Source organism: Anneissia japonica, unplaced genomic scaffold (genome assembly GCF_011630105.1).
Source record: "Anneissia japonica isolate Jap-2015-1 unplaced genomic scaffold, ASM1163010v1 scaffold6792_len961167_cov158, whole genome shotgun sequence".
NCBI classification, from domain to species: Eukaryota; Metazoa; Echinodermata; class Crinoidea; order Comatulida; family Comatulidae; genus Anneissia; species Anneissia japonica.
Genome location: NW_022701523.1, coordinates 283,500 through 307,673, shown reverse-complemented (window position 1 = coordinate 307,673; position 24,174 = coordinate 283,500). Strand labels below are relative to the sequence as shown.

Genomic DNA, 24,174 nt, shown 5'->3' with positions numbered 1-24,174 from the left:
TATAAAATTATTAATTATTGAAAAATATCTCTTGGGAGATTAAGTCTTTTTTTTTTTTTTAAATTAAGATGGGCCATATTATAAAGCAGCAAAACAAGTTGGTGAAATTATTTCACTCTCTTAGAATGCTCATCTTTACCATTTACAATTATATTTGATTTGTATGTCATTTAACTGTATTTAGAAATTAAAAAATATATGAGCAACAATAAGTTTGTTCAAGTATAGCTCTAACAACAACATTCATTGCATCACAATAATCCATTTCATTCCTACTTTCATTTTCTTCACTGAAACATGCATAAATGCTTAAAAACATAATAGTAGTGACAATGGTTATGATAATGGTGATGATGATTATGGTGATGATGAAGATGGTGATGATGATTATGGTGATGATGATTATGGTGATGATGAAGATGTTGATGGTAGTGACAATGATGAAATTGTTGTGGTTATGATGATTGTGACAATCAGGATATTGATGGGGATGATGCCAATAAAGTTGATGAAGGTGAAAATGATGGTGGAGAATATAATGATAACAATTTTGATGATGCAAATTACGGCAACATTAACAATAATGGTGGTGGTGATGGCAATGAGAAATTTGATAGTGATGTTGGTGATAAAAGTAGACAATTCTGATGACAATATCCTCACTTGTATACAAATTTATGAACTAATGTGAAATTTGAAAAGCAATGCATTAATTTTTGATATACTATACACCAGTATTCTAGTACTGTTTTGCAATAATCATATATATATATATATATAAATTTGATATTATAAATACAAAAGATGTTAACAGATTTTGTAATTAATATTATTAGCAAATATGTGACCAGCTCTGGCAAAACCTGTTTGTAAAAAAAATTAAAAATTTAGTTTTTGGTATTTTTAAATTCTGCATGATGGAAATTGAGTGTTAGCAAAGTTATTAATGTTTAATGCATTGGATATAATAGTCTAGTAGGTTTTGAGAAAACGGCTTCTAAAGATTCCAAAATTATTAGTTTAATACTGAGGATCTGTAATTTTAAAATAATTTGAATATATGTTTCAGTTAGATTTAGTACTTAACACTTTGCAGAAATGGTTTTCAATATATCTTCTTCTATAAACTGCAAAAACCAGAAATTGTTTTAAAAATCAGATTTCTGGACATTTTGGGTGCTAACGCTAACTTATAAATTGCGGTCACATGTACCGATACATCATAATTACAAAATCTGTTAACGTCTAATATATTATCTTTTGATTTTCTCTCATCATATTCCAACATCATATTTGTAAGCATTTCTTTTATTTCCTAAGATAGATTTCTAAATATATCAATGATATTGGGGGCGCAATTACCTTGAGTCAACTGGGGAAGATGCTCTCGAACTTTCAGAACTACTTGTGCCATAAGCTAAATAGAAAAATACAACATGTGTAAGAAACAATGCAAAAACAAATCCCTTTACATTAATGGATGTGATTATTTTATCTGAAGTTATAATTTCTTTAAATAATAATATTTTAATCATCACTTTTTTTATCCCTATAAATTACTTCTGTTGTCTGTCTATCGTTTGTTGTAAAGCTTTGTCCTACTATATATTTGTATTGGTGGTTTGTATGTATTGCTTAAGGAAAACAAATTTCGAATTTTGATTTTGATGATTGGAAGATAAAGTCAACTTGATAGATATGGTAGGTTATAACATTATATTAACAAGAAATATTGAATGAAATATTATATATTTGGTAGTTTACAACATAACTTTGATAGATTAACAAAATGGCAAATCCGTTTAACAGTTACTTAATAAAACATCTTTAATTACAATTAAGATTACACAAATTAGCAGTCAATACATCACGTAAGCATTCACAAAGTCTCAATAACATCAAAATATTTGAGAAATATGGGTTTTGAATTTTTTTATAAAATACCGAAAATCTGACATTTAAAAAAAATACCGAAATCTGACATTTAAAAAAAAATCAAACATGGAATTACAATCTTGTTACTCTTAAACTGACACAACAGCAAATGATGCCGTGATAGCCTTACCTTCAGGCTGTGTGAACAGACCCTCCACCTCAATATCCATTCCTTGTTGATCTGAGATTACATGTTGTAGCAGCTGTTGCTGTACAAAGCTGTTCTGCTCAACTTGATGTAGCTTAGCATCCAGCTCACGGATCGTGGACTCTCGCTGTGCTGCCACTAAACCCTAAACCAATAATGCATTATTCTGATCAATAACATTCTTGACAAGTCGCACCTCTTTACTTAGCAGTGCATGGTAGTAGAGCCACTGGCTTATCCTCAGGGGATACTGACACTGAGGTACCTGCGTGTACACGGTAGTGATAGTGATGCCATCTCAAAATTGGGGGTGTGCACCTTCCTCCCCTTTGTGTTTGCACCAGTCATCAGTTAATTTATTGTAGTTTTTTAGTGGTTATAAAACGCTTTGAAACGGTCATTATTGTGGAAGGCACTAAACAAAATGCATGACGATTGACTTCATATAATCTTTTAAAATTGTCTTGCCTTCTATACATTTAAAAAAAAAAATTCTTCTTTCTAATGTTAATTTCTGACGTATCCAGAATCTAGTGTATTTAAAATGTTGCATTGCATTGCATATCTAGAACTTCTGTATAATTGTTTTATTTTGTTCGTCAATATTGTAAACTTTATAAAATGCATTATAAAATTGTTGGCAAATGAACCAAAGTATTTTATTTGGAATGAGAACAATGAGGATACACGAAGGTATAAAACCAAGTCTATCAAATTTTATTTAACAAAACCATGTGACATGCCTACATATGGTCATGATGACATTATAGCATGACCATATATAGGTACATCATGAATATGTATGGGGGCAAACAACAGTTTTTTGTCAAAGAAAATGTGATAGTTTGGACAGAGCTTAATACTTACAGTGTTGATTGATAGAGTGAGGAAATGCTCCAAAAGGTACTTGGCTTCCAACAGGTTGCAGGATTCTATTACATCACTTATCACCTGAGTCTCTCCATCGTCCTAATAAAACATACCAAAAATAATGTCTTTATATTATAATTAATGGGTAAAATACATTAACATTGAAGATGACATTGTCAATCTACAAATAACAAAACACCACTATTACCAACATGTATCAGTTACTAACAAGAATTATTAATGCATCACATTTTTTATCTTGCTAAATTTAGCACATTATACACATTACAAGAAACATATACCAAAGGAAATTACCTTAGTAATAAGACAATAAACAACACATAACCCTATTTTGTGATAAACAATGTGAAATGATGATGACTATGATGTTAGTTATGATGTTATCAATGATAATGAATATGATACTGGTAATAATAGTACTATTGATGATTATTAGATAATGATGATGATTAACCATATTGAAGGTTTGAATACCACATTTTTTTTAACAAAGAAAAAGCAAGGAAAATTTAATATAAAAAGTATTAAGTCATACAGTATCTCAGTTGGTTTTATCACTTTATTCACCAATTTTAGCAGTAGTAATTATATTCTTATAACCATTTAAATTGTCATTCATTAAGTACACTTTAAACACTAAAATATATAGATAAGTTTCACCTGAGATTAAAAAAACAGAAGCAACTAGATACGAGAGTTTAAACATTGCACTAATAATATTGCTGAAAATACAGAAGTCAAACAACTGATAACAAACTTGGGTCTGTTTAAGAACCTACTAATCCATTTTTTAATGCAGATTCATAGAACTATAAAATGACACAGTTCAACTTGCAGATATTTAAAAGGTGGTGTTGTATTTTACCAACACAGAAGACTTTAGGCATATGCTGGGTGAGTTTCACCCTTCAGCAAGTCAAACAGTTCATTATTGCCCTCATTTTGACCATTATTAGCCAATCAGCTAAGTAGACTAGTTTTAATAACCAATTGCAGCGTCAGAAGCTACAACAAAATCTATAATTCTATGTTGGTTTTATGGTACGTCACAAACAAGCTGCTATTTGATGTCAAAATGGTGCAGTTCAAATTACTCTTTTTTACTTCATTAATGGGAAATTTTCGAACTAACTCTTTCTTATGTTTTAAATAGTATAATAATGCAAATGCAGTTATCTACATCTAATATTTGATACTAATAATCAACATGTAATGACGTGTAACAAGTCACCATCAGGCAATAGTGTTTATGCTACCACTGGTTTATATAACTACTGGTCAGATGTATGGCAAACAGACAAATACTAAGGCAAGTCATGTACATTAAAGCTGAATACTGTGGTTAAGACATGTATATAAGAATTAGAATGAGAGAATAATATTAATGATTTGTTTGTTTGTTAAGTAAAGGATTTCCCAAGCAATTTAAAGGACTTCTTTAATTTTAAGTAAGTAGTTATTGTGTGTGGAATCAAGAACAGTGAAACAGTCTGAATTAGATGTGTTTTTACATGTAACTGAGTTTTGGAAGTGTTTAAAAATGTGCGAGGACTTGCTTCTAGAAGTCTATTGCTTTCACAGCAACATCAACACAGGCTCTGAGATTAGTTAGAACATAGTATTTTACATTGAACGAACTGCCATTTGCTGTCAAAATGGTGCAGTTCCAATTACTTTTTTGTATTCAGCAATGGGAAATTTGTGTTTAATAATTAGTAATAGTGATAATTATAATACATATGACCAAACAACAGTGGTACAGCTATTAGCTTTCAATGGGCCTACATTGTAAAAAAGGTTTCTTCACATATAATGTATTAATGTGATATATCGGTCAATTCTGCAAAAGACTCGCGTAAAAATAGAGAGAATTACTGACGACAGTTTCAAAGTAAGAGCTAATTTTTTCATATACCTAGACATGTTTGAATCTTCCTAAATTGGAGAGGTATTTGCTGTTGAATGAAACAATAAAAAAATATCAATTAATTTATCAATCGCATCAACCACCATCACTAGCTCCATCTCCGTCAGCATAAAAATAGATCTAAATGACTAGCTGATTTGAATCTGAATCCGACTACATATCACTAAATATAGTTGGTAAATTTTTCAACCAGTCTTTTCTGTCATGCACTAAAAATGTTCCACGTCGTTTTGTTGATATCGCAACTTTATTTAAGCGTGTCATGCGAATGGGAATGCGGCTCTTTCGTTCAGTTATCTTCATTCCTAATGATTGCGTTTGTGTCTGTGTTGATTCCTGTACAACATCCACCCTTTTTTCTTCCCCATAACCATTAATCTGAGCATGGCAATTAAGATTGTTATAGCTGTATGGTTCAAAAACAGCATGGAAACCAAAACCATTGTCATAAACATTGCTTGACGGAGTCAGGAAAGGACTGACAAGCTGCTGGCGTGCCTTCTTCAGCTTGTCACAAGCAGCAATGACCAACTTCATTGCATCCTTGAGTGACACAATACAGTGGTTTACAGGTACGGCCCTTTCAGAATTTCCATCAGCTCCCGTGTCCAAGCCACTGCAATGCATGGAAGACATACTATCCATTATTGGTATGCATGCACGTAACGAGTAATCATGTGCAGACGTGAGCATCTGATCGAGTGCAACAGTTTCCAGTGGCATACGTTCTTTAACAGATTCATCTGTGGGAACTGGTCTCAGAAACTTTGTATGCTCGGAAGACGGTAAGTAGTGACACCAAGTAGATACAGCCTCGTGTGACCTCTTGGTGACTTCACCAAGGCTGGAGGCATTGATGTTTGACCGGAATGATTCCCAGATGTCACTGCTAATTGAGTAATTTGAACTGACGCTTGGCCTACGACTACGAAAACTGTCCTCGAATCTATCAGACTCATCGTCAGACCAGTGTAAATCAGTGCTAGAGTAAGACAGAGAAGCTGTAGACCAGTCACTGCAGAAAGAACTGCTTTCAGACAGATCAAAATCATCAAGTTCATCATCAATAGTATCATCCTCCTCCTGATCATCTTCATCTGTAGAAGGTTCTGGATGTTCAGGCAGTGACTGCATAACTGGGATTTTGTTGATCTTTGCTCTTAATGTTGACACTTTCTTCTTGTCTACACTATTTTCCACTCTCTTTTCTTTCTGTTGATTTAAAACAAATTAATAATAATTATTAAATAAATAAATAAAATGAATAATTAATAAATAATCATAATTATTTCCAATAAATACTGACAAAATTTAAAAATTATCAATTTTTATAAGCATTTAGGTTTTATTCATGCTTCAACACTTTAATAAAAATTAATATTAAAATATATTGAGTTTGGATTAAGATTAGATTACCAAAATTGTAATTGCATTATACTGTATATAGCTAGCAAACTCTTGGTCTAATAGCATGAAGATATAACACCTACCTTTACATGTACTGTCACCATAGCCAGCTCAGCTTTTCCAACACCTTCTTTGAAGCAATGATTTCAGGCCAAGCGATAAACTAATCTCAAGTCTAAGCACAATGTACCAAGAAGACATGCACTTTGCCATTTTAGTAATATATGTTCTAACAGTTGTTTAAATATTTGTTTTATATCTTTTAAATTTTAAATTCAATTGTATTTGCTTCTCGAACATTCAAATTCTAACATCCATATCACCGACACTCACATACGCCATGCTTAATGGGAACAAGATGTGTGGGTTTACATTATGAAATACTTAGTTGTGAGAGAAAAATGAGCAAATATGAGATATGGTGTAGGAAAGTGTAGATTAGATGAAAATAAAACAATGTTTGGAAAGAGTTTAGTGAGTTTAATTCAGAGACATTTAACAGTTCGGAAGTACAATGTGTAATTAAAGTATTGAACATGAATTCAGAATGGATGGGAATAGGCGTTTGAGGAATATCTTATTCAGAACATTTACAAAAGCAATTACAAAAATGTTTCAAATACTACAGAAGTAATGCAAAACAAAATGTCCCTCAATTCTCAAAGAAAGCACATCCATACACCCACAGATACATAGAGTATCCCACCACCCTTATCCCAACAGACATACACACATCAGATATGTGCACAGATTAATACATGCAATTTGAGCAGACTGTTTTTGCTTTTTCATTCATAACAGAATTTTTTTTTCTAATCATTGCACAAAGATATCTAATTCTGGTAAATATCTTGGTTACAGATATTGCTCTGTGTAAAAGTTTTCTAACATTAGTTGTAACATAAATTGAATAAATGGGTTAATAAACATGAATTGGATGAGAATAGTTGATGGTTTGAATTTAACTTAAATGTTTCATTTTTAATAGGCAACCAGGAATCAGGTTTTTTTTTTTTCTTTGTCATGCTCTACTCACCCTGTTCTCCATCATCTCCATTATATTACTTTGGCATTCTGATATTTGTTCTTGGACGTAATCAATGTTGGCTTGAACAGTTCCAATTTGATCTGTAAGATCTTGGAAAAAAAAATAAGAAAGACATAATGTAGACATCAACAATATACAACATACAGTTCACCCTGCAATTCAAGACCACCTTTGGCCCCAGACAATTTTGGGTAGCCTCTGGTTTGGTCTCCAGTTAGAGGGTTAACTTTGTCTTAAACGAGTGAAGAATTTTAGTTGGTGCTTAAAGTAGTTTATAATTAGAGGGGTCTAGAATTGGAGGGCAAACTGTACTAAAATTTGAAAAAGTTTCAATGATGCACAAGCAAAAAGAGCCTATGTCTGATGATAAAGCTTCCACTTCTACTCTCTCCTCTCCCTCCTCTTAATATCTGTGTAATTAATTAAATAAAATTGACAAAATATCATCACATATAAGGGAAATCTATTTAGCATTAGTATTAATAGTATACCAGTCTTACCTTGAACTTCTTTGGGATCTTTACCATCTCTGACAGCGTCATCTCGCTTAGTAGTGTACTTGTCCAACTTCTTGTCCAGTTTCTGACGGTGACGTAAAAATCTCTCCATGTCACTTTCCATGTGGCTCACAGTCTGTTTACGGGTCACAACGTTACTTATCTATTATGAAAAGAAGGAGGAGATAGAGTGAGACTTTCTCTGATTTGCTTTTAGAGCAACAGACCTGAGGGACTAACTGGTATGATCTCTTGGAATTCTTCCAATAATAAGGCTTACCAAGCCTTCATAACACCTCTTACATCCGTATTCTTAAAACCAACTTTAGTCGAACTTCAAACTAGAACTTCATTTAGTCTTAGTTGCAACTTCAACTTCAATTTGTATTCACAAACAACGTAGTTAAAGTTCTAACTACGACTAAATCAAGTCCTAGTTGTAGTTCAGCGGAAGACGGCTGGCAAGCAACAACTATCAAACTAACCAATAAAAAGAGCTAATTTTAATAGCAGACGAAGTTTCAGATCCGGTATTATAACACGGATGAATATTAAACTGCCGTCTGTCTTTCAAAAACATATTTCCTCATAATTCATAATAGAACATTATATGCCTAACTAGTATTCTATAATAATAACTACAATATTAGTCATTAACATCTAACGATAGAGAATTTGAACTGTCATTTAAAATTTGCTTTTTTTGGAGAATTATTATTGTTGAGGTCTAGCAAGGGTGGCGGTTACGGTGAAGCTACATGACCGCATCGCGATGGGATTTCATGAAATCAGGAACTGCTGCATGTGGCTAGCAAAACATGTAATTTCGCCTTCTGGAAGTTAAAAGTAATGTTTCTTTTCTTGAACACACTGGAGATACATCAGATCTATTTATACAATTGTCTTCATTCATTTCACTTTATCGTAAGTTATAAAATAACGTTTTTAGTGGGGTAAATATTTCAAATTGGCGATTTAGCCTGACCCTAGGCTGACTAAAAAAATCGGCCTGAGGAGGTATAATTTTAGTCCATGTTCGCATGATTTAGTCGTAGTGCTAGTCAAAGTTTGTTTTAAGAATACAAAATGACAAAATTTTTAAGTTAGCTCGAACTACGGCTAAAATTTGTTTTAAGAATACCAGGGTTATTGTATTTTGCTGCATGTGATGAACGATACACAAATTTATATAATTAGAAAGAAATATACATATCTTATTTTTGTAGATTTCAAGCGGTGGGCGTAATAAAAATAAAGAAAAACTTCTTTCTGAATATCGGGTGCACTATTTGGCCAAAAATAAAATTATATTTTTATTTGAAATTTTCATTATTGGTGGGCGGAGGGTTCCCTAAACAAGATATGAAAAAAGTCTCGCCTAACTTCAGGGAAACAATAACACAGCAGTAAAAACATGCAAACATTTAAAATTTGAGAGAGATAAATTCATTTGTAGAAGATTTTTGCTTGCTTGTGGGATTGAGGAAGACCATGATGATTTCTGCGAAACTCCTACGAATTGTGGGAATACCCACTGCACGATGAAGGATTAGTGTTCACAGAAAAAAACACGCTTTGTTTTTTGTTATTTCTTATTAAAACAATCTCCTGTTATATTCAGGTGCTAATATTTTTATAGAGCTTCAACAATATATAGTTGATAAAAAAAACAAACATTATTGATTTTCTTATCATACCTTCCTCTCAACGTTCTGCCATTTTGTACGTGCCACTTTCGATGAGTACTGGCTGGTGCCTTTCCTTGTATGTCTTCGTGGACCTGACATACTCACTGGTAGCTTAGTGCTCTCTTTCGAGTCCATGCCACTGACTTTTCCATTTTGAGCACTAACAGTTCTTGCAGTACGTAAACGTCCTGCAGCCTTATCAGACATCGGCCTCTTTTGCTTCCGCAGCATTGAAAGTTCTTCCTGTCTACGCTTAAGAACTATCTCCCTCGTCCTTGCTTTGGCTTCTAGATTCTTTATTAGATTCTAATTGTATGATAAATTAAAATTTGAAAATTACAATCTGCTTGACTCTCATGTTGAATATATTTATATTTAATTGTAAATCTGTGAATTACATTTACCAACAAAATAACTTGATAGCGATGATAATAACAAAAATTAAGGTAATAAGTAATAGTGTGTGAAGAAACAGGTTGTCCTTGTGTAAAAGAGCAGAGAAAGACAGGGACAAGAAATAATGTGAAAATGGCTGCAAGGAGGATTAAAAGAGGAGATGACACATAATGGAGAATAGGGTATTGTAAGAAACTAGCACTGTGTACACCAATGGAATGTCTGTGAGTATAAATTTGGCAGTGGTGAAGCACATAGTATGGCTGATGACAATGATGGCACTGATGATCATATTGATGATCATGATAATAATGACAATGATGAGAAAGATGATTTGAATAATGAAAAATGTAATGATGTTCGTAATAGTGGTCAGGATTGTAAGAACGAAACTGATGACAACAATTAGGTTGAGGAATCCAGTGATAATTATAGTAGTGAGCATGAGATGAAGAAGAAACAAAAGACAGAAGTAGAAGACTGCAAGGATGGAGACAATCAAACTTTTGATGACATTGAAAATAGCAGTGACAGAGAAGGCAAGGAAGGCAGTTAGCAGGATTAAGGCCAATTTTTATATATCATTACTTCTTTCTTCCTTTCACTTTTTTTAAGTTGCTGAATTTCTCGATTTGATTTGCCTTCCCGTAATCGGCTGTTCTGCTGCTCTTCCCGGATTTGTTTCATAAGTTTAACCTGTGAATAAAAAAAATTACAAATAATATAAAGACTTTGTCGTATGTATATATCATAATAAAATATAATCATAAAATATTAAGCAAATAAATAAAGCAAGTAAAGAGAGCGGATTAGCTCAGTCAGCTAAACTGGTGGAAGTCACTGTGTGTGCACTGAACAGTGGAAATCTCTAGGTCCCTGGTTCAATTCTCATCGCTGCTCTTGTGTTTCAGATGGAGCGCTAAAATGCAAGTTATGATAACACCCCGTCTTTCAGATGAGAGGTTTAAGCCATTGGTCTGGTATGCATTAAGGCCCATGTGCACTTTAAAGCATAGTACACTCTGCGGAAAAGAGTAGGAGATTGTCTCCCGGTGTACTGCCCAATCACCACCAGAAGGATCCCACTGGAAATAAGTCTTTGGACTAAGTGAGTTATCCTTAGTGTGATTCACACCAAAAATATCCCTACAGTACTTCTACTCCTAAAACAAAGAAGATATTAAGACATCAAAGCAAAAAAAGTAATAAAAAAATCATGATTTAAACTTATTTAGAATTCGGAATATTGTTCCAACCTTCAATTTCTTCATTTCAGCTAAATCTGTTTGCAAACTTCGCATTTGCTTTTCATATTGAGTTTTGTTTCTAAGGAGCCTAGAGTGTTCCTTCTGTCCTTTCAAAAGGCGGTCTTTCTCTTTTGCTAACTTCTTTAACTTAATTTCATACTCTGCTTTAATCTTTGCTGCTTTCTCTTGAGTTCTTGATTCCGTCATTGATCCTATCAAAAAATATACTTTTTACTTTCAAAATATCATTCAATTTAACAATAAAAATTCTTAATCAAATTTTTAAAAATTAAATTAAAGCCCCATTCCCGGCAAAATTTCAATTTTTAAAAAAAATCTAATTTTTGTATAATGTTATAAAGATTTATAAATATAATACGGAATTGCTAGTTTAACTGAATTTAGACATTCCTAAGAATGAAAAAAATGTAAAATAAGACTGAAATTTGATTTTTTTTGTGTTATACACAAAAAATAAATGCGGATGAATTTTCATATTTGATTTTGCGACAGGTCGTGAGAAGAAATATCGTAGGCGCCGAAAACATTAGCCTACCCAACGCTGCTAGGCTAGGCCTAGCCTTACCTCTATTTAGGTTCTGTTATCACACATAAAAACGGCCGACAAATTATTTCAAATTTGTTAAAAAACTGATTCTGACTGAGATTTTGACACTTAAACAAACATATCTCAGCCTAACCGAACGACCGCATTGTGCGAGATGCGAAGTACAAAAACTAATCTCACTAGAGAGGGCGCACTTTATTGACTGTATAAAGTATACATAAAAGCGAGAGTATTCCAGTGGATGCGATCTACAACCTCTGAATTTGCCTAGTAACGATGAATTCGTCGAGAAAATGGTACGGTAATATTTTATGAGAAATAGTCTGTATTCTAAAAAAAAGTCAGTTTTTAGTGAAATTTTGCCGGGAATGGGGCTTTAAATTAAGTATTTTTTAAATGTTATTCACTTTCAACAGTGTCACTCCACTCACAGGATGGAATAAATTATGATGATGCATAAATTTAACCCCTGTTCACACTATATGTTTTAAGTAACAAATACCTGTGTCTTTCCTATCGTTGTGATATGACATCATCATGCCATTTTCAGGACAAATCTGAGATATGTCACATTAAACATGATGGTGTGAACAAAGTTAAGGTCTTCGCTTTATAAAAAAAAAAAAAAGATAAAAATGCAATACTGTATATAATAAACAACAAATTTATTTCCATTAAGAAGGGGAGTTGAAGTAGAGGGCAAGCACATTAACCACCAAGCCACAGCTCAACTCCATTCCTGTTGATGCTTAATCCAAAAAATAAATCAAAATAAATAAATATATAAAATTTCCATTGAGTAACTATACATCAACCCTGGCATACACGACAGAAACCTTAGCAGGTTCTCAGGTAATAAGTCAATAAGAAATAAACGACATACGGAGGAATAAGGCAGAGTATAGTGTCCATACAGACACTCAATCTGCCGACTTAAATTCCACAATAGTCCCTTATACATCAACCCTGGCATACACAACAGAAACCTTAGCAGGGTCTCGGGTAATTAGTTAATAAGAAATAAATGACATACGGAGGAATAAGGCAGTATAGTGTCCATACAGACACTCAATCTGCCTACTTAAATTCCACAATAGTCCCTTATAAATGCAAATAGACACAGAGAAGCAATAAAGTGAAGAGAAAAGTGCAAGTTGTGAATAAAAATGAGAAAAAAAGTTGGTTTTATATGGTAGAAATATGGGAAATTTTTTGTCAGGTGATTTTAGGTGATATCACTATGTTAATTTGCTCCAGATAAACATGTTTAAAATTTGAATAATCATTGGTGTCTGCAAATACACAATTAGGATACAGGACTATAAAATTGACCAGGTTTTTAAAACAGGTTAATTTTCCACTATTTAAATATCCACACAAAAACAGCTATATTGTTGTTTAATTTTCTTTAACTTAATTAAATATAAGAATAGATGTGAATGATATCCAATTTATTGATACACTCAAAATGTATTAGCTTTCAGTATTTAAAGAAATATTCTAGTATAGTAAGTACAGCAATAATCATTGGTGTCTATAAATACACAATTAAGATACAGGGCTAATTGACTATGTTTTTAAAACAGGTTTACTTTCCACTATTTAAATATCCACACAGAAACGGCTATATTGTTATTTAATTTTCTTTAACTTAATTAAATATTATTGATACACTCAAAATGTATTAGTCTTCAGTATTTAAAGAAATATTCTAATACAGTAAGTCCATTAAATTTCATTATTACAAAACATTTACCTAGTAAAAGCTATAATTTTAAAAAATATCTACTATTTTTTTAAGAATCTACATAGTGTAGATTAAAGAAAAACAAATGAATAAAAAACATATATGAGCATGTATGGAAAAAGGAAGGAAACACACCACTGGTACAGTACAATGACAAATGTGAATGATGAAATATGCCTATGATGCTTAAACATGCTCAAAGTAATCAATATTTGAAATTGGCAAGTAACTATATGGATGAAAAAAAATCTTTTAAAAAAATACAAATTTAATTTACTAGATGAATATACTACTTCAAAAACAATGTTGATGACAACTTTCCTTGCTTGAAACATATCTATATGTGTTTAGTGTGATGCAACAGCAACCAATAATGAGATTAGATGTTGCCTTCTAAAATGTGGCCACACAACCATTTTAATGTTGCCTTTTTAACTTTTTATCGTTGATTGTTATCATCAAAGTGTAAACAGGCCTTAAACCTAGTTTATTCATACTCCCTATATCTACTTCCAAGATATGGCTGCAAACCTGTCATGGTACAGTAGTTTGTGCACCCTGATGATCCGAAGAGCTATACTGCATTGTTAGGGACCAGGTATGATAAGAACCAGACAGAAAGCAGTCAAAACTGGCCCATTTCTCACCGAGGTCGGTCGCCCACAGGATCTGTCTTGAAACACAGACCAGGGAGTCAAACACGCCCCACAAGTTGTATTACAGAGACCAGAAGTCTTATGCAGCATAAAACGTGAAGCTGGTATGGCAAGCATTCGCCCTATTTTTCTAATCAATGAGAGGGTGAGAATAACAGAAGTAGGTGGGGGAGGAAATGTTACAAGCAGAGCTAGGCAGACTGTCAAGAGAAAAGATACATTATCTCTATCTCTTGTTAGCCCTAGAAAAATCACCAAAAGATATAGACTACATGCTACCAAGACAAGACAACAACTAGTGTTCAAATTAAGCTTCAGAACATTATATTACCTTTCTTTTTCACTTCAAATAAAATATAAATAAGTTTGAGATTATAACAGTGATATATAGATAAATGTGTAGAGAAAAATATTTAGAAGATAAAGTTTAAAGACAAGAAAACTATTACAAGTACCAATTCTATATATTTTATTTATACATAGAACATAGCAATGTTATAATAAAATACAAATTCCTAGAATTCAATAAAACATGCATATCAATGTATTTAAATAAGTTGGTAGGTATTTAGCCAATGCCATTAAAATCATGAATCATATAATAATATAAACTAGGTTTTCTTTTAATACTAATTCCTGAAAACATTGATAAAAGTGTGTACGTGTGAATGCAGGTAATTTTCTATAGTTCTGATGTTGAAATTATGGGAACAATGGCAATAGCCAGTTTTTATGCGAGTAATCATTCACCAAGATTTAACAACTGCATCCTAATATTAGCAATATATGATGTATAGAAACAAGTACCATCAATACAAACAATTGTGCCATAATATAATTATTCACTAGATGGAAGTATGTGGGACTTACCTAGATTAGTTAAGACATCATCCCGTTCTTTCTCAGTTTCTTTTATTCGGTCTAACAAAGTGTTAAGCTTCTCCTCATACTGAACCTTAAGCGTGTGCAATCTTCGTTGACTCATTTCTAATTCTTCGATTAGTTTCTGCTTTACGGTGATCTCGCACGCAATCTCGGCCAGGTCTTCCTGCAATTTTACTTCAGCTAGACAAGAGACAAGATATATTTCATTTTTAAAAACTACAATTTATATATAGCACATTGTGTGTTTATATATGTTTGCATAAAGTAAATAACTAAATCCAATTCCATCACATGCATTACAAGATACCTTGCTCCTGTTCATCTTCTTCATCGTCATCTTCATCCTCATCCTCATCTAAATCAGAGTCTCCACTCATCTCTTTTGCATCATCTTCATCATTCTCCTCGTCTTCTCCTGTTTGATGCAGGGCAACATCATTTGTGACCTCCATTTCTGCTTCCAGAGGTTCTGCATCAGAATGCCTGAAATTTGTGAACAGCCTGTATAGCATTTTGATATTGATACTTGGCTTTGTTATACAGCAAAATTGTAGTTAACTTGGAAAACTTACAGGTAATTCACAGCAAACAAGAGGCATGCTCATTGTTGGAAACCTTCAACAAATTTTTTCTACAGTCTATATTTTGAACAGGTTCGAAATTACCTCCACGTGTTCAGAGCTACTGATTTAGTATAAGTTCTCTCTGAGTTGCTAAAATTGTTCACTACAAGTTTCCATACTACCAACCTACCAAACTTTTTAAAGATTGTATGTAAAAAAAAACCTAGCTGTGAGAGCTGCTTCAGCCCTTTTTCCTAGTTCCATCCCATACACGAAGGCATAAAGGGCGCTACCATAATGAAAATCATTTCCATCAACTGTTGTGAAACAGGATCAAATATACAGTAGTTATTTTTAAATAATTTCTTCTGGGTCCTCCCCTGAACCTTCATCCTTGGCAGAAAACATGTTAACTGCTTTATAATTATGATTTTTTTCTTGAATAGTAAATATATTTTACCCATGACTACCGCTGAGGTGCCTTTGCTTTTGATGGCTGCTAGCCTCTTCAACTTGGCGCAGTTTTTCTTGGTCATGTTCTAACTGTTTCCTGGCCACCGCTATCACTTGCTGTACACTACAATCTAATGGATCATTATACTCATGCCTAAAATAAAATATAAATCCTCAAAATTTCAATAAGACAAATAAAAAAGGAAATCAAAGGAATCAATTAAAAACATTTGGTGTATGTAATGGTTGCAATGATTAAAGATAGAAGTAAAATTAAGATTTAGTTAGGTAAGTGAGCCTTCATGACACACAACAGGAACGGTAAATTCAAATAATTAGGGACATGAGGACAGCTAACAACTAGAAATGAGGTGATAGAAGGCTGGGGATATTACTGCTGAGCGTTTACACTTCCTAGCTGGGTCTTGAAACCAGTGGCGGCACGAGTGGGGGGAATGGGGGGTTTAAGTCTCCCACCAGACAGGTCAAGCCCCCCCCCCCCATCGGACAAAGTTTGTCGGGCAGTCAGACCATAAAAAATATATAAAAAGGCCCACACCAAACCAACACATGTCTGTCACAGTCTGAGAATGCCATTTCCGGTCATCCAGGTTGAATCTCACTTGGGAGGGGCAACCCTCCCTTAACCCCTTCCACCAGCTCGGGCATACGATCTCAAGTCCCCCGTCAGACAGCTTAGCCCTCACTAGAGCCGCCACTGCTTGAACCTAGGTTCCCAGCAGCAGGAGTCAAAAACCTTATTACTGAGCTGCCTGAGTAGCATTTCATAACTTTGTAGTGTAATAATCAGCAGGCCTGAAATAATTTAAAACAATTTAAGTTTTACCGGGAGTCTGAGACGTGTGGGTGCATCGACCATGCCGTGGAAAGTCTGGAAGGTGACTTAGTTGAATGTGAAAGGGAGGAATCAGCCCGCCTCTTCATGTTTGTCATCATTGTCTCACTTTGAATTAGCTTTGCCCTATGCAAAACAAAATAATATAATTTGATTATGAAGTCTTGGCACACGATTGGTTGTTTATTTACTATTTGTGTCTCTTTTTCACTTAATAATCATTGATCAATTGATCTTGTTTTTTATACTGTGTATTTTTAAGTTAAGTTTATGTGATATACTGTGATGACATAAAAACATTTAAAAAGCTAGTTAAGTTATTAGCTATAAATTAAAAATAAGAATAAGAAAATACTTCCTGGCAGATAATAGACATATAAATTAAATAGAATTCCTATATTGATTTGAAAATCCCATAAGCAAATCAATTAAAGAATTTCATGAAAAAAAGGTTTGTAAATGAGTAGGAATTGAAATGGTTCCATCTGTGTCTTATCAAAAGCTTCTTGATCATTTTAAGACCAATTAAAATTTGTTGAATGAATTTTACGTTTTTCACCTGATATAGTATATCTTAAAAAATATTATTTAATATAAAAAGATTTATATTTAGTTAATTTATTGGACTAAATGAAGAAATAAAAAACAAAACAAAATTAGTGTGGTTCGGTGGTTAGCATTATACCAGTACATTTTTAAGCAGTAGTAATACACGTATTTGGTTGATCAATAGATTTAAGCACTAGAATATTAATTGACTGTATTACCTCAAATCTTCAATTTCCTGTAAATAGTTTTGGATCATGGACGTTATTCCATCATCTTCTCCTTCTGAATCTAAAAATATGAAAACAAATCACAGAATGAATAAAGTACAAATATGATGTCTATAGAGTTCATCTCGCCCAATGACATTTCAAAATGAAAATAGATGAGCCGTACTAGTCTGATGTAATAGAAAATAAAACACAAAAAAACATTTAGTACTTTAAAAAACTAGTTCATCTGACAGTACACTAGCTTTCTTGCACACAGTGCACTTCTTCAGATGAGTGTGTGACATTCACCTGAAGATGTGTGACATTCACCTGAAGAAGTGCACTGTGCACGAAAGCTAGTGTACTGTCAAATAAGCTAGTCTTCAAAGTACTAAATATTTTTAGAGTTTTATTTTTTATTTCAAAATGAATTACACATAATCCTGGAGATAACTGTTTTAATGAGAATCACCTGTAACCATACATCTCAGAGACAAACTATATAATTTATTGAATAGTGCATAATGTTTCAAATATTGTCTCTCAGATTACTAGAAATAACCATAATGATAAAGTGGTCTCATATATCTAGCATCATGCACCTCAAATAGAGAAATTAAAGCTGGGCTCCAGAAGAAAAACAATTTTTGATAAGTTATACAACTAAAGACACAAAAAGAAAACTCGGGAAGGGTTACTGAGATACATCTTCTTGAATAATTAAAACGGGGAGGGGAGAGAGCAGCTTAGCTCAGTCGGCTAATCTGGTGGTAGCCACTGTGTGTGTGCTGAACCGTGGAGATCTCTAGGACCCCAGTTCAATTGTCATCACTGTCTTTCCTTGTGTTTCAGCTGGAGGGCTTAAATGCAAGTTACAATAGCGCACCGTCTTTCAGATGAGACGTTTAAGCCGTTGGTCCTGTGTGCATTTATGGCCCATGTGCACGTTAACGAACGCAGTACACTCTTCGGAAAAGAGTAGGGGATTGTCTCCCGGTGTACTGCCCAATCACCATCAGGACCCCACTGGAAATAAGTCTTCTTCTAGACTTTCGTGGGCTATCCTTGGTGTTTACACCGAATAAATTCCATCCAATCCAATGCCCTTTTTAACTGTTCCGGGGTTGTTTGTCAAACACTGTTTTTGTGCCTCAGAAAAAACAGTTGTACAACATATCAAAAAATGTTTTTCTGGAGCATGGTTTTAACCAATTAAAAACTCAGGTTCTACTTATCTTTGATTATTGCTTTTATAGCTTAACTACCACTTAACTTTAAAACTCTGGTTAAATTTCCATAGTAGATAGTGTAAAAACAATGATTAACCTAGCTTTTAAATGCTTTTAGGGACTTGCACCTTCCAATCTAAAAATATGTTTGTTTTTGTCCGAATCATCTGTCAGTTACACAACAAACTTACAGTATGTCAATGCCATTGGAAAAGTACCTTTCATTATCATCAAGCATATGTGAACTGGAACCAACAAAACTAAAACCTGAATATTATAAATGTTTTTGCATAATCATAAACTTACATATTGATTAATTTTTTGTAATGATTTTTAAAATATTGTTCATATTTCATTTGTATTTACTGTTGTATTTATTGTACCTTTATTGAAAATATGGACCAAAATTAAAGCAGTGCTTTTGTATTGTACATGTCAGTGCTATTGTATTGTACATGTCATCAAAAATAAAGTTGAAATAAATAAATATATATAAATAAAGAAATGAAAATGAAATTACAGACAGCAATTGAGACAAATTCCTTACTACATAAATCTACTTCCCAAATAACTCTGAATTATGTCTTAAAATAGAGTTTACAATGTAGATAAGATTAAAGACACTTGTATGGAAAGCAAAAATAGTTGTTCACGGAAATGGATCTTTGATTAACAATATTTATATATGGAATGTGCCCTAGGTTTGTATGGAAAGCAATGATAGTCATATTGACTCACTTGTTATGTTATTTAGTTGAAACCTTGCTTGGTCCGCCATCATTAAAGCAATGCGTGAACTCATTGCATCAATGGTCTCTTGCATGGCACGTACACGTTCCCTCAATTTGTTGATTTCCGTTTGCAGCATTGTATTTTCATGGAACAAATCATTAATCTCTTCAACACCATCAGCATTTAATTGTCTTTTACCCTGAAATGATAAACAAATTCGTAACTGATCTATTTGTCATGTTTTTGTAATTTAAACAAAATTATATATTGTATTTAATTACTAATGTGTTATTGAGTTTTTCTTTAGTTTACTTGGTTGGTATACTAGCACTAAAATTTATTTTAAATTTATTTTTATTAAATCATTAAATAGCGAAAAAAAAAAATGACCAGGAAACTATGATTTTGAAAGTTTGTGTTAATATTTGTTTGGTAAAAGCGATGTTTGTTTGTTGTCTACAAAATATCCATAAGTAGCATTCAACTATTATTTATTAGGAAAGAACGTCACATTGATTTAAAATGAAGATTGCATCGTCAATGACTAAAATAACTATTTGCAAAAAAAAATAACAAACTTGGCTAGTTGAGTAGAAACTGATAACTATGTGTGCAAATCAACGACCTTCTTGGCATCTCCCAAGGGGAGCAATTGCAACTTGTTCATTAGGCCTAGTTAATTATAGACCACTTTCCAGGCTCCTTCAATAATTTTTGTATCTGTGGGAAATTTAAAGTTGTCGGAAGTTACGATTAAGTCAAGGCCACGGATAGTGTAGGCGCTTGGATGTAGTGCTTGTGAGGCCTAGCTGAAGTAAACCCCATACGCCTGCAATATCTATGAAATTCTTGATTCAGGCTTGGCTATTTGACTGTAGCTATCAGTATTATATCATTTTAAGGGATCTATTACATATAAATAGAATTTCAATGGAACATAGTGTTGTACAGTCCTTCACATATCATAAATAAATAAATATTTATAGCTTTCAAAGGGAAAAACTGACAAAACTGAAGGTCAGATGCTCAAAGATAAGCATATGGTAAGAACTGATAAGGATTAATTACTGCTAACTACTGCCTTGTTTTTAATCACGGTCGTAATGATTCACGTAATTTGCATTTGGAATATTATTAATCAGCAGACAAGAATAAAAACACTGTATTTGCATTGGTGCTGTTATAACCTGTAGTATAAATTCCAGTATTCTTGCATTATTGCAGAGTAGTAGTTATAAAAAAAATGCACTGTCCATATCAGGAATTGATCCCAAGACCTTCTGATTATCGTTCAGTGCTCTATTAACTAACCTATGAGGTCAAGCTGCCAATTTACACAATCCTAGATTTTTCCATTAGAACATTTTTTTTTATATTGCATGGTATGCAATACACAGTGAGGTAATGCTCGGCATCACATCCAATCAATGACAAATAACTCAGGATATTTATGTTTTAAGTGTAGTATTAATAGTATGACAAGTGTCCCAAGTTGGAAGAAGTCATTTCTGGGAGACCTGTTCAAACAAGCTTTTTTAGCATGCGACATCTAATTTTGTTTTGTTGCTTACGGTGACACGTATTAATACTGACTTCTGTGAGACAAATGCTAATAAAGGGGCAATACAGTAGTAAAAACATACAGATTTAATGAGTCCAGTTGCAGGAGTGTGTGAGGCCGTCCTAATTTCTGTGAGACTCTTGCGACTTTGCTTATAAATAAGAGCTTACCAAAATTAGGAAATGGCTAAGGAGGACTGATACCTTAATTAGGTTTAAATAAACTGACCACTGATAATCTTATACTAACCTGTTTGTACTCCATCAGCTCATCCTGAAGCATACGAATCTCAGCCCGCAATGCCGCTAACTGCCTACTTGTCTTGTCTTGGTTGGCCACAACTTTATTCTTAATGTTACGTGCCCTGTTGGCATATCGTAACGTGTTTAATGTCTCCATAAAGTCAGGATCAGAGGGACTTACACAAGCTATCATCAGTGTTCGACTGAAAAACATTATATCATACATAAATGAACATGATTTAGTAACCCACTGTGTGGACTGCAACATGTCATGTAAAAGTCTGCCAAAATTACTGACCATAATACTGTAGTTAGATAAAAGTTCTTGATGTAAAAAAATATTTTTATTAACTGATTAATGGTTTAATTAATATAATAAAAAAAAACAAAAAAAAAACAATGTAACTTTACTGCAAGGGATCTTCCCAGAGTTTCAATCAAACTTAACCAACCAATCAGAACAGGGACAAGAATATGCGCGTGTCACGCGTTGTCCCACAAATGCACATGTTTGCTTATGTTTTTACACTGTAGTGTTGTGGGACCTTAACAAAAATATCCAAAAGCGGGTCTTAGCGGAAAAGATTTTTGAATGCATTAAATCTAACCTAAGTACGTTAGTGTACGATGCATGCTCTACTAATTGCTTTATAAGTCAATCGCCGTCTTTTAATGTTAGTTTTTATAACCAACTGTGTTGTACCAGTCATCGGTTGCTATAGTGTTATGATCAGTATACTGTGGGCGTATGCTGATTTGTGTTCCTGCAGTAGGCAGCGCCTAAGCGTAAACTACACATCAGCAGTACTATATGGATACGATGAATAACTAGGCCTAGATTATTTTGTAATTTGTATTGTGCTAAAAGAACTTTGTAATTTTTCATTCATCAAAGAAATAAACATTTTTCAAAGCATTCGAGAGAGAATACAGTTACTGTCACTAAATTGTTTGGTCGGTGCAAACAGGTAAAAATCTTGGGATGATTTCATAACTACGCAAGGCTATACGGCCTAGGCTAAGTAGTTGTAGGAGGACGCCTCGGCGGGTCTACATCTAATTTTGTTCCTTTAGTCTTTAAAAGAGGTCTAGAATATTCTTATTAAATGTTCTGTTTGTTGAGAGGGTTTATTGATTCAAAGAAGTGCTTAATTGTTCATAATATTGAATTTAAAGTAACTTTCTTCAGGTTCTAAATAACCTTGTTTTACGAAAGTAATTCTCAATTACAATTCTATTTTTATCGTGGTTCACGATGGGAAAATTTTTTTTTTGCACACAAACCTAAAAAAATCAAGCCAAGCGTCCAATAATTGAAAAATTAGCGGACGGTGGGGATAGGCAAATAACATTGGGAGTTGCAGTGATGACGTCAGGATTGACTTATAATTGGTATTATATTACAGTTCCAGGATCATTTTTCTTGGAAGGAGTTGAGTATAAATATATCATTTATGCATTCATTAAAACTGTTATGTAACTAAGATTAATAACCTAACCTGTTTCCACCAAGTGAGTCTTGTAATAATCTGGTGAGTTTGGAATCTCTGTACGGCACATGAGTTGCTTTCTTGCTCCTGTCACCAAGAGCACTTATTACATTCCCTAATGCAAGCTGTAAAGAGGTTAAACAAATTACTCAATGTTTTACCAAGCCATTCAATGTCCAAACAATATATTTCTTAATTTTTATTACAAAATGTACAGTATCATATTTGTTTGTGTTAGCAAAATGTGACTACATTAAAAAGCAATGGAGCATATTTATCATTGAAGGGCTTTAAAATTGTTCATGTTATATTTCAACCATAGGTATGACCCTTGATTTTTTTCACTACATACCAACTGGTCTTTTGGTCTGGTTTATGTCATCTGAAACCAAAGGTTATAGGAACTAGGACCACAGGTTAATTGGCCTAAAACCATGGTTACAATATCTGGAACTACTAGTATAGAATCTAAAACCAGAGATTATAGTAAGGTTTAGAACCACAGTTTATAAGGCAAAGAAACATGGGTTATATGGTTATAACCACTTCTTAAAGACCAAGAACCACTGGTTACACGGTATGAAGCCACCATTTACAGGGCCAAGGGCAACATTTATAGGGTAGGAAACACTGGTTATAAGGTATTAAGTCAAACTTAATCTAGGCATCAACAACTAAAAATATAATACATAAAAGCAAACATGTTTTGATCATCAAAACTCACTAATCCACAATTAATTGATATTCCTTCCTTGGCTCGATCTCCCGTTGCTCCTGTTCGTTTCAACCTCTCAGAGCCCGCAAGATCCACAAAATGGAACTTAGCAGTTAATGTCTCAAACTCATGAAGTCCAACATTATCGGGTGAATCCGTCTGCGGTGCAGCTGGAGAAATTTCCTCTCCATTTTCAACATTATTGTTCTATTTTGAGTGGAATTTTAAAAAGAAAATAAGGTTGTATAAATGGCAGGAAAAGTCTATGAATTATACTCAATAATTATATGTATGAAACACTGAAAACTGCATAGAATTTAATACAGATTTCACAGACATAAGGTATGTTTTTAATGGCTTCTATATTTAGCCATTGTGCACATTATCATTATCACCTGTAACATATATACGTAATTTGCCCACGGACCAGATGTCGTTTCATTGTACAAAATCCTGAATTCTGTTAAATAAATGTGCTAAATTTGATATCAGTGAATTTGAATATAATATCAAAATACTCTAAATGCTCTAAAAA

At 33.3% G+C, this 24,174-nt stretch overlaps 2 protein-coding genes across 8 annotated transcripts in view; both read right to left on the bottom strand.

The window, feature by feature from the left end:
• Window positions 1-24,174, bottom strand: part of LOC117103565 (kinesin-like protein KIF21B) — a 75,808-nt gene that overhangs the window by 15,184 nt on the left and 36,450 nt on the right. For 6 of the 7 annotated variants that reach the window (XM_033244141.1, XM_033244138.1, XM_033244140.1 and 3 more), the window contains exons 8-25: window positions 23,649-23,846; window positions 22,934-23,049; window positions 21,442-21,637; window positions 19,638-19,830; window positions 17,680-17,749; window positions 16,904-17,038; window positions 16,064-16,210; window positions 15,348-15,523; window positions 15,026-15,220; window positions 14,487-14,498; window positions 11,194-11,396; window positions 10,526-10,633; window positions 9,551-9,847; window positions 7,857-8,016; window positions 7,345-7,445; window positions 2,951-3,052; window positions 2,066-2,228; window positions 1,363-1,417 (exon numbers count right to left, since the gene is read on the bottom strand). In XM_033244141.1, the coding sequence (XP_033100032.1) occupies window positions 1,363-1,417; window positions 2,066-2,228; window positions 2,951-3,052; window positions 7,345-7,445; window positions 7,857-8,016; window positions 9,551-9,847; window positions 10,526-10,633; window positions 11,194-11,396; window positions 14,487-14,498; window positions 15,026-15,220; window positions 15,348-15,523; window positions 16,064-16,210; window positions 16,904-17,038; window positions 17,680-17,749; window positions 19,638-19,830; window positions 21,442-21,637; window positions 22,934-23,049; window positions 23,649-23,846 (2,627 nt within the window). The remainder of the gene's footprint in view (window positions 1-1,362; window positions 1,418-2,065; window positions 2,229-2,950; window positions 3,053-7,344; window positions 7,446-7,856; window positions 8,017-9,550; window positions 9,848-10,525; window positions 10,634-11,193; window positions 11,397-14,486; window positions 14,499-15,025; window positions 15,221-15,347; window positions 15,524-16,063; window positions 16,211-16,903; window positions 17,039-17,679; window positions 17,750-19,637; window positions 19,831-21,441; window positions 21,638-22,933; window positions 23,050-23,648; window positions 23,847-24,174) is intronic. The other variant, XM_033244139.1, reaches the window with a different exon arrangement.
• Window positions 3,528-6,536, bottom strand: LOC117103567. The gene is made up of 2 exons (XM_033244146.1): window positions 6,392-6,536; window positions 3,528-6,113 (listed from the first exon to the last, which is right to left on the bottom strand). The coding sequence occupies exons 1-2, from the start codon at window positions 6,410-6,412 to the stop codon at window positions 5,055-5,057; spliced, it is 1,080 nt and encodes a 359-aa protein (XP_033100037.1). The 5' UTR covers window positions 6,413-6,536; the 3' UTR covers window positions 3,528-5,054.